General features: G+C 36.7%; 1 protein-coding gene across 1 annotated transcript in view; it reads left to right on the top strand.

The window, feature by feature from the left end:
• The first annotated feature begins 494 nt into the window (after positions 1-494).
• Positions 495-11,628, top strand: part of HNMT (histamine N-methyltransferase) — a 46,066-nt gene continuing 34,932 nt past the window's right edge. The window contains exon 1 of the mRNA XM_077767816.1: positions 495-711. Within this exon, the coding sequence (XP_077623942.1) occupies positions 575-711 (137 nt within the window). The 5' untranslated portion in view covers positions 495-574. The remainder of the gene's footprint in view (positions 712-11,628) is intronic.

Here is an 11,628-nt window from a genome sequence, read left to right as displayed (position 1 = left end):
CAAATAGTTCATGTGATACGAAGGGTGAAGAAAAGAAATTCTCCTGTAGAAAGCGTGGAGGTGGAGGGCAGTCTTCTCTCAAAGATTTCAGCAGGGGTATATTTCTGAAAGTGGTTTGCAGCCTTGTAACTGGCTGTTTATCCCTGTGTATGTCGCCTTTGGCCCTTAAAGCAGCCACTGTCCCACTTGGAATTCACTCCTGGCCACTGCTAACAAAACAGGAAGTGATTAGATTGGAGTCAGTGTTTATGACTTTCTGAACTTCAGGCATTTAAAAACAAGTTTTAGCAGTGGATTTATTGCTTTGCTTTACTACAAAAGAAACAGTGTTTCTTACAAAAGAACACTGTAGGGGTTAAAGTATCAGCTCAAAGTCCTGTACAAATAACTGACGTAAGAATGAGATTTGCACACCAGCCTTCATTGCATGTTAAACTCAAAGCAGGCTTTTCTGATGGGGGCGGGGAGGGGAGATAGGAATTGGTGGCGGTGAATAGAGAGAAAGGGAACTGGGAAAAGAAGGAGGGGAAGTTAAAGCTTCCCCTCCTTCTCTGTCTTCCACCAGAAACCAAACATGGCATCTTCCATGAGGAGCCTGTTTTCTGACCACAGCAGATACGTTGAATCTTTTCGGAGGTTTCTCAGCAGTTCCACGGAACACCAGTGCATGCAGGAATTCATGGACCAGAAGCTGCCAGGCATAATAGCAAGGTAACAGAAAAAGGACATTTGTGTCAGAGACAAGCCTCGGTCTCGTTCTGTGCAGTGATAGATGGGTCGAGCCCAGCCCTGCAGGCTGGGCGCGGGGATAAGAAGGAGCTACTGATAGCAGCTGCCGCCAGGCGCTCCTCGCCCCCCTGCACCCCTTCTCCGGTGGTGCTTTAGTTAGACGCTCGCTTTCAACGTTCAAAGGCTCTGATTTGTGCAGTATTTCCAGCTGTGCCGAGATAAGCGTTAACCATTTGAAGACACACATCCATATGTTCATTTGGGAAAAGATACAGATCTCTGAGCTCAGATTTTTCAGCCCTCTTTCAAATTTTACGTGTTTCAAAAAAAGCCCCAAATGGAGAGTCTAATATTCTTTTCATTAAAATCAAATGTAAATAATTACTAAATACTGTTTGTCCCTGAAGATTGAGTGAGTGCTTCTCAGTTCTCCTAATATCCATTTAAATTCACTTCTTCCATTATTATAGTTATCATTCCCCCTCCCCCAAATTGTCTTTTCCTTTCAACTTAATATTAGCAATGTGGTTCTTAAAAAAAAAACAAAACATTTTTTCCATTATCAGTGAAACTTACTAGTTGCTATCCTTCTTGCAGACTTCTTTTTTTTTGGTGATTAATGTGTTCAATTTGTGCCAGAGCTGATAAGCATTATGAGAGTAAAAGATTCCACATGCTAAAGATAATCAAATCACCTATCTGGAGGTGGATTGCTGTAACTTACTCCGCTTCAGGAAATAATGACAGAAAACTGGGAAGAAATGACTGACTGTGGATCCAATTTACAACAGCAAAGGAAACTGATATTTTATCTTTTGCTGGATTTCTCTATTTTTGGCCTGAAGTTCTTTCTCCAGGACAGTACTTCTGCCTGATCAGAGCAGGCATTGCTGGATGTCTTTGGGATCCCACTTACATCTCTGTTTTTCTTTTGACTGTTTAAAAATATTTTTAATGTTTATTTTTTTAAGAGAAAGAGAGAGGGAAAGAGTGTGTGTGAGCAGGGGAGGGGCAAAGAGAGAGGGGAACACTGAATCCAAAGCAGGCTCCAGGCTCTGAACTGTCAGCACAGAGCGTGACTCAGGGCTGGAACTCACAAGCCTTGAGATCATGACCTGAGCCAAAATCAGATGCTTAACCAGCTGAACCACCCAGGCGCCCCTCCCTTTCTGTTTTTTTCTGGTTTATTTTTTATTTTTTTAAATTTTATTTATTTAATTTGAGAGAGATTGAGGGAGGGAGAGAGAGAGAGAGAGCATGCCCAAGTAAGCGGGGGTAGGGACAGAGAGAGAGAGAAACCCATGCAGTCTCTGCACTGTCACTGCAGAGGCCAACACCACGCTTGAACTCACAATCTGTAAGATTATGACCTGAGCCAAAACCAAGACTCAGACATTTAACTTACTGAGTTTTTAAATGGTTTTTCTAAATAGAGTATTATATAATTTATTAATAATTAATAAGTAATAGAATAATGATGCCAAAATCAAAGGTGCCCCATGGTTCAGTTTTTAANAGGGCTGGAACTCACAAGCCTTGAGATCATGACCTGAGCCAAAATCAGATGCTTAACCAGCTGAACCACCCAGGCGCCCCTCCCTTTCTGTTTTTTTCTGGTTTATTTTTTATTTTTTTAAATTTTATTTATTTAATTTGAGAGAGATTGAGGGAGGGAGAGAGAGAGAGAGAGCATGCCCAAGTAAGCGGGGGTAGGGACAGAGAGAGAGAGAAACCCATGCAGTCTCTGCACTGTCACTGCAGAGGCCAACACCACGCTTGAACTCACAATCTGTAAGATTATGACCTGAGCCAAAACCAAGACTCAGACATTTAACTTACTGNGACCTAAGCGAAAGTCGGACGCTTAACCGACTAAGCCACCCAGGCGCCCCTACAGATAACTTCTTAATTAGGAAGTTAATTTACTTTTAAAAAAAGTAAATAATTTACTTTTTGGTAATTTACTTTTTTAAGTAAAAAAAGTTAATAATTTACTTTTTTGGGTCTTTTTGCTCATTTATAAAATTAAGGGTAATGACTTAATTGCTGAAACATTGTGTAGCGCTAAAGGTCTGTGTTCATGTCTGTAGTTTATCCAGATCCTTGCTTTTCCTCAGTCATCAGTGGTTTGAAGAGGCACCATGGATGGTTATAACATAAAGAATGATGACTCCTATCTTCACAGAATATACAATCTAGTTGCAAATCTTGAATGTAGAATTTCTGAAAGGCTGAAGAACGTTCGAAGGCACAATTAAATTTGCATTGCAGTGGTAAAAATACTGAAAATATTGCAGTGGTGAAAATTCCTAGCCCTACTCACTCCCACCTGACTCCCACTCTCCAGGAACAACCACTTTCAACCCTCTGAAATATTTTATTGTTTCTTATGAAATTTTCTTTCCTAATTTTAAATAACATGTTATCATTCTCTTTCTTAATTTTGCTGCATTAAAATAGCTAAATAAATATGCACATTTCCTCCCTTATCATGTCAGCATATTTATGTCAAAGTTTTTGCTTAAATAATTGGAATGTTTATATCATTTTGCCTATGTACATATTATTCATAATTGAATGATGAGTCATACTATAATCACATTTCCTTTCAGGTATTTTTGTTTTGTTTTGTTTTTCTTAAAGTTAAATATTGTTTTGATTTTACTTTCTCTCCTTAGTTTTCTACATACCTACTGACATGAAAATGTTGGGGTTTGGCAGGGAACAGACGAGAAAGAATTCTTGAGACTTCTTTGGTGCAAAAAAGTGTTTTAAAATGTTTATTTATTTAATTTTTCATCACTACTTATTTTGAAGGAGAGAAAGAGGGATGGGGAGGGGCAGAGAGAGGAGAGACTCCCAAGCAGATTCCGTGGTGTCAGCATGGAGATCATGTCAGCTGATCTCACAAACCATGAGATCATGACCTGAGCCAAAATCAAGAGTCAGACACGTAACTGACTAAGCCACTGAGGTGCCCCAAAAAGGTGGCACAGGGATAGGACCCATGGGCAGAAAGAGCTGCACAGGGGTTATGATGAGTGGCTGATTATATACTTTCAAATGGGGAAGGAGTTACAGATAGCATAAGCGTCTACAGAATTTGGAAGCAAGGTTTCCAGGACCTTGAGGAACTAGCTTTTGTTAAGAAAAGGTCATTTACTACTGTCTAGTAAACCCTTAGTCATGAGACTCTTCAGATGTATATCAGAGGGTCATATGCTTGAAGGATGATTGCTAACATATATCTTGGGGGAGTAGAGATAAATGACACTTCCAAAGGAATTTTTATATGTTCAAGGAGACTTAAAGAATCCTGGAGGTTAGGCTAATGTTAAGCTAAGATTGTCTTTTGCCCTTAGTAGAATATTAACATTGAGGCAGCTAAGCTCCTTGAGGAAGGTCACTCTGCATTTCTCAAGGACGTGTCAATGGGCTGTTAAGTTGTAAGGAAATTTAATTGTTTTCTTTTGTTTTTGTTATCCACATCACTATCACTACTTATACCCCAAGCAGAAGTATTAATCCTCTCTGTATAGTCCAACAGATCAAGCCACCTGTTAACTTTTTCCTTTGGGAACATCTATTCTGGAGCTCTGTTCATTTTTTCAGTCTGTGGTGATTTGCTGTCAGTCTGTATATGATTATTGATAAGATAATTTATTTCACCTTCTAGATATTTTTTTCCCTTCTCTGCAGTATTAGACTCCCTGAGTCTGGATCTCATGCCATTCTTTTCTTGATTTCCTTTGGATTGGAAACAATCCCCTATCTGGCGGTGAAGGCGAGGGGCGGAGAATTCTAGTATAGCTGTAAATAATAAAGTTTCTTATTGCTGTTCTATGTAATGCATTTAGAGCCTTCACTAGAAAGTTGTAAGTTTTCAATAATTATTAATCATTAGAATATATGACATGGGATAATAATAGTGTCTAACTCATAGAAGAGTTGTGAAGATTCAGAGTGAAATCACTTAGCTGTGCCTGAAGTAATAATAATTGCTAATTTAGGTTGAGTGTTTATCATGTGTAGACATATTTCTAAGAGATTTACATGAGTTAAATAATTTAATGCTCAGAACTTCTCCTTAAACTAGCTACTATTATTACAGTCCTACACAGTAGTTGGTATTATTATCCTATTTCATGGGTAATAAAGATGCACAGAAATTAAATAACTTGCTCAAGGTAACATATCAATAAACTGGGATTTCAGCCTTGGTACTCTGCTCCATTGCTTCCCTATGCTATCTACAGATATAAAACAGTTTTAAGAACTAACCAAGAGCATAGATTGGGATGGGTATATCAGGACTATGATTATGAGTGGGAAGGTTGTTAGAACTAAGGAAGGCAATTCATTTATGTGTGTTATTGACTCTATCCTTTCCAGTTTTCTCAAAAACCTTGCTTTAATCTCTGTTTTTGTCATAGTACTTTGTGTAGGCTCTTTCACTTTGGGGAGAGGGGGGAAGCTAGAGTCCAAATATACAAACACTACTCTTTCAGTTCCTGCTTCTCTGTCCCATTCTCACTCTTTCATCCTATGTCAACAATCTCTGGCTTCTTCCTTTTTATTTAGTTTGCTTTTAATCTCACTGCTATCAGACTTAGCCATCAATCTTTTTTAAAACTATTATTAAATATAGTCATATTGCCAAATTCAATGAAAATTATTCCTCCTTTATTTCTTGGTAGTACATTCTTCTACTGTTGACACTACCTATGGCTTTCTCTTTCTCTAATTGTATCCTCTATGAGCTTTAATGTTTTCCTCTTTGCCCCCTCTGTGGGTTCCCCATAATCCAGTGACTTTTAAAAGTTGGCATTGCATATCATCCCACTGATCATCTAATTCTTTGTAATACGCTTAGGTGATAAAATTTAGTCTCTTAGTTTTGACCATAGTTTTATGATGCTAATTCTCCAGGATACATAATTGACCCTCATCTCTTTCCCACTCAGCTTAAATCTTGCATGTCCAAATGTCTGTAGAATACATATTTATTAAAAACATTCTTTAGGATTTTTAATCAAGAAAGGATGCTGTATCTTCTCAAATGCTTTTTCTGCATTGAAGAGGATCATGTGGTTCTTATCCTTTCTTTTGTTAATGTCATGTATCACAATGATTTGGGGATACTGAACCAGCCTTACAGTCCAGGTATAAATCCCACTCGATTGTGGTGAATAATTCTTTTAATATATTGTTGGATTCAGTTTGTTAGTAGCTTGTTGAGAATTTTTGCATTCATGTTCATCAGGGAAATTAGTCTGTGGTTCCCCTTTTTAGTGTGGTCTTTTTCTGGTTTTGGAATCAAGGTAATGCTGGCCTCATTGAATGAGTTTGGAACTTCTCCTTCCATTTCAATTTTTTTGGGAATAGCTTCAAAAGAATGAGTGTTAACTCTTCTTTAAATGGTTCATAGAATTCTCCAATCCCGGACTCAAGAAAGTAGAGAAAGAAACATACCTAAAGATCAAAAAGGCCATATGCAAAAGACCCACAGGTAATATTATCCTCAATGGGGAAAAACTGAGAGCTTTTCCCCTAAGGTCAGGAACACAAAAGGGATGTCCACTCTCACAACTGTTGTTCAAAATAGTGTTGGAAGTCCTAGCCTCAGCAATCAGACAACACAAAGAAATAAAAGGCATTCAAATCAGCAAGGAAGAAGTCAAATTTTCACTCTTCGCAAATAGTATGATACTTTACATGGAAAACCTGAAAGACTCCACCAAAAACCTGCTAGAACTGATAAATGAATTCAACAAAGTCACAGGATATAAAATCAATGTACTGAAAGCTCTGGCATTTCTATACACCAATAATGAAGCAGCAGAAAGAGGAATGAAGGAATCAATCTCATTTATAATTGCACCAAATACCATAAAAAACCCAGGAATAAATTTAATCAAAGAAGTAAAAGATCTATATACATTGAAAACTTAGAAAGCTTATGAAAGAAACTGAAGAAGACATGAAGAAATGGGAAGACAATCCATGCTCATGGATTCGAAGAACAAACATTTTTAAAATGTGGAAACCACCCAAAGCAATCTACATATTCAAAGCAATCCCTATCAAAACAATACCAGCATTCTTCACAGGGCTAAAACAAACAATTCTAAAATTTGTATGGAACCAGAAGAGACCCAAAATAGACAAGGTAATGTTAAAAAAGAAAAAAACAAAGCTGGTGGCATTGCAATTCCAGACTTGAAACTGTATTACAAAGCTGTAATCATCAAGATAGTATGGTACTGGCATAAAAACAGATACATAGATCAATGGAACAGAATAGAAAACCCAGAAATGTACCCACAAACACATGGCCAACTAATCTTTGACAAAGCAGGTAAGAGTATCCAATGGAAAAAAAGACAGTCTCTTCTGCAAATTGGTGCTGGGAAAACTGGACAGCGAGATGCAGAAGAATGAACCTGGGCCACTTCCTTACACCATACACAAAAATAAGGGATACAGGAGTGCTGATGCATAGGGGTACATGTACCCCCATTTTCATAGCAGCACTCTCAACAATAGCCAAAACATGGCAAGAGCCTAAGTGTCCATCAACTGATGAATGGATCAAGAAGATGTGGTTTATCTACCATGGAATACTACATGGCAATGAGAAAGAATGAAATCTGGCCATTTGTAGCAACATGGATGGAACCTGAGGGTGTTATGTTGAGCGAAATAAGTCAGGCAGAGAAGGACAGATACCACATGTTTGCACGTATAGGTGGATTAGGAGGAACTTAATGAAAGACCATGGGGGAGAAGAAGGGGAAAAATTGTTGGGGAGAGGGAGGGAGGCAAACCATGAGCTACTCTTGAATGCTGAGAATAAACTGAAGGCTGATGGGAATGGGGGAGAGGGAAAGAGGGGTGATGGGCATGGAGGAGGGCACTTGTGGGGATGAGCACTGGGTGTTATATGGAAACCAACTTGACAATAAACTATTAAAAAAAGAATTAAAGGCAAATTTCAAAAAAAAAACTCAAAATGGTTGAAATACCTAAATGTAAGACAGGAAACCATCAAAATCCTAGAGGGGAAAACAAACAGCAACCTCTTTGACCTTGTCCACAGCAACTTCTTACTAGACTTGTCTCCAGAGGCAAGGGAATCAAGCACAAATGAGCTATTAGGATNCTCTTGAATGCTGAGAATAAACTGAAGGCTGATGGGAATGGGGGAGAGGGAAAGAGGGGTGATGGGCATGGAGGAGGGCACTTGTGGGGATGAGCACTGGGTGTTATATGGAAACCAACTTGACAATAAACTATTAAAAAAAGAATTAAAGGCAAATTTCAAAAAAAAAACTCAAAATGGTTGAAATACCTAAATGTAAGACAGGAAACCATCAAAATCCTAGAGGGGAAAACAAACAGCAACCTCTTTGACCTTGTCCACAGCAACTTCTTACTAGACTTGTCTCCAGAGGCAAGGGAATCAAGCACAAATGAGCTATTAGGATGTCATCAAGATAAAAAGCTTCTGCACAGCAAAGGAAACAATCAACAAAAGTAAAAAGCAACCAACAGAATGGGAGAAGATATTTGCAAATGACATATTGGATAAAGAGTGTCAAAAATCCATAAAGAATTTATCAAAACCAACATCCAAAAAACAAATAATCTAGTGAAGAAATGGGCAAAAGACATAAACAGACACTTTTCCAAAGAAGACATCCAGATGGCTAACAGACACATGAAAAGATCCTCAATATCACTCATCGTCAGGGAAATACAAATCAAAACCACAGTAAAATGTCACCTCATACCTGTCAGAATAGCTAAAATTAACATATCAGGGAACAACAGATATTGGTGAAGATACAAAGAAAGGGGAACACTTTTGCAATGCTGGTGAGAATGCAACTGGTGCAGCCACTCTGGAAAACAGTATGGAGGTTTCTTAAAAAATTAAAAATAGAACTAACCTATGATCCAGCAATTGCACTATTAAGTTTTTTTCAAAGGGTACAAGAATGCTGATTCGAAGGGGCACATGTACTCCAATGTTTATAGCAGCACAATTAACGGTAGCCAAATTATGGAAAGAGCCCAAACAATCATCAACCGATGAATGGATAAAGCAGATGTGGTGTGTATGTATGTGTGTACACGTATATGTGTGTGTGTATGTGTACATATACACAATGGAATATTACACAGCAATCTAAAAGAATGAAATCTTGCCATTTGGAACAACATGGATGGAACTAGAGTGTATTATGCCAAGCAAAATAAGTCAGAGAAAGATAAATATCGTATGATTTCACTCATAGGTGGAATTTAAGAAACAAAAGAGATGAACATATGGAGGGAAGGAAAAATAAGATAAAAACAGAGGAAGGCAAACCACAAGAGACTCTTAAATAAAGAGAACAAACTGAGGTTTCCTGGAGGGTTGATGGGTGGGAGGATGGGCTAAATGGGTGATGGGCATTAAGGACGGCACTTTTTGGGATGAGCACTGGGTTTTATATGTAAGTGATGAATCACTAAATTCTTCTCCTGAAATTATTATTACACTATATGTTAAATATCCTGGATTTAAATAAAATTTTAAAATTAAAAAAAAAACAAGGAAGAAAAGAAAAACAAAAATTAAACATCCTTACAAAATATAAACTTGTCATCAAAGTATATTCTCTGGCTTCCTTTTCTCACCATGCTTTTTGCAGTTATCCAAGCTGGAAATTAGTCAGTCACTGTGCACTCTAACTTTTTTCCTAACATCCCCTCCCTTTTTATTAACATCAGTCAAAATCAAGTCAATGGTACTTCCCAATCCATCAATTCCATTCCATTTCTAGCACTAGAACCATAATACTGGACTCTACTTTTTCTGTATTTTTTTTTTAATGTTTATTGATTTTGAGAGATAAAGAGTGCAAATGGAGGAGGGGCAGAAAGAGAGAACCCCAAGCAGGTTCTGTGCTGTCAATGCAGAGCCTTATGTAATTCTCGATCTCAGAAATGGTAAGATCATGACCTCAGTGGAAATTAAGAGTTAGATACTTAACCAACTAAACTACCCAAGTACTGCAAGTATTCTTTTTAATGCAGTTATAAATGAGATTGCTTTCTTGATTTCTCTTTTTGTTAGTTTGTTATTAGTGTACAGAAATGGTGTAGATTTCTGTACGTTAATTTTGTATCCTAAAATTTTACTGAATTCATTTTATACTCTCAATAGTTTTTTTAGTGGAGTCTTTAGGATTTTCTATATTAGTATCCTGTCCTCTGTAAATAGTGACATTTTAACTTTCTCCTTACCAACTTAAATGCCTTTTCTTCTTATCTGTTTGCCTTGGCTAGGACTTTAGTATTGTGTTGAATAAAAGTTGTAAGAGTGGACACCCTTGTCTTCTTCCTGACATTAGAGGAGAAGCTTTCAGTTTTTCATCAGAGTATGATGTTAACTGTGAGTTTTTCCTATTTGGCCTTTATCATGTTAAGTTATGTTCCCTTTAAGCCCACTTTGTTGAGAGTTTTTATCATGAATAGATGTTCAATTTTGTCAATTTTTTGCATCTAATGAGATGATAATATGATTTATTTTGTTAATGTGGTATATCACGTTGCTTGATTAGCAAATATTGAATCATCCTTATATCCCAGAATAAATCCTACTTGATTGTGGTGAATGATCCTTTTAATGTGTTGTTGAATCTAGTTTAATAATATTTTGTTGAAAATTTATGAATCTATTTTGGATATTGGTCTTTTGTTTGTTTGTTTTTGGTAGTGTCTTTGTCTGGTTTTGGTATTAGGGTAATGCTGGCTCCATAGAATAAACTTGAAAGCATTCCTTTCTCTTCCATTTTTTGGAACAGTTTGAGAAGAATAGGTATTAGCTCTTTAAATGTTTGGTAGAATTCCCCTGTGAATCCTTCTGTCCTGGGCTTTTGTTTGTTGGAAGTTTTTTGATTACTGATTCAATTTTGTCAATAGTAATCTGCCTGTTCAGATTTTCCATTTCTTACTGATTCAGTCTTAGAATCTTCTTTTTGGTGTATAATTTGTTAGTATATAATTTTTCATAGTAGCCTCTTATAATTTTTGGTATTTCTATGGTGTCAGTTGTAACTTCTCATTCATTTCTCATTTATTGGAGTCCTTGCTCCTTTTTTCTTAATGAATCTGGCTAAAGTTTTGTTAATTCCATTTATCTTTTCAAAGAACCAGCTCTCAGTTTCACTGATCTTTCCTATTGTTTTTTGAGTCTTTATTTCATTTATTTATTTCCTCTCTAATCTTTATTATTTCCTTCCTTCTACTAATTTAGAACTTTTGAAATTCTTTTCCAAATTATTTTAGGTATAAGATTAGATTGTTTGAGATTTTGAGATTTGAGATTTTTTTGTTTCTTAGATGAGTTGCACTATAAACTTCTTTGAATTGCATTTGCTGCATCTCAAACATTTTGCACTGTCAGGTTTCCATTTCTATTTGTCTCCAGGTTTTTTGTTTGTTTGTTTGTTTCCTCTTTGATTTCTTAGTTGACCCACTGTTTTTTTTTAGTAGCACACTGTTTAGCCTCCATATACTTTCTTTCCCATTTTTTTTTCTTGTAATTGATTTCTAGTTTCATATTGCTATGATCAGAAAATATGTTTGATATTATTTCAGTTCTCTTAAGTTTATTGATGCAAGTTCTGTGACCTAACATGTGCATTTGAAAAAAAAAAAGGGGGGGGTATTCTACTGTTTCTGAATGTAAATATCTGTTAAGTCCATCTGATCTAATGTGTTATTCCAAGCCATTGGTTGCTGATTAATTTTCTGCCAGGATGATCTATTCATTGATGTAAATGGGATGAAAGGTCCACTACTATTTTTGTATTACTGTTAATTCTTTATGTCTGATAATATTTGCTT

The sequence above is a fragment of the Crocuta crocuta genome, unplaced genomic scaffold (assembly GCF_008692635.1).
Source record: "Crocuta crocuta isolate KB4526 unplaced genomic scaffold, BGI_CrCroc_1.0 scaffold154, whole genome shotgun sequence".
NCBI classification, from domain to species: domain Eukaryota; kingdom Metazoa; phylum Chordata; class Mammalia; order Carnivora; family Hyaenidae; genus Crocuta; species Crocuta crocuta.
Note: the sequence above shows the minus strand (reverse complement) of the source record. Positions and strands in the feature narration are given on the sequence as shown.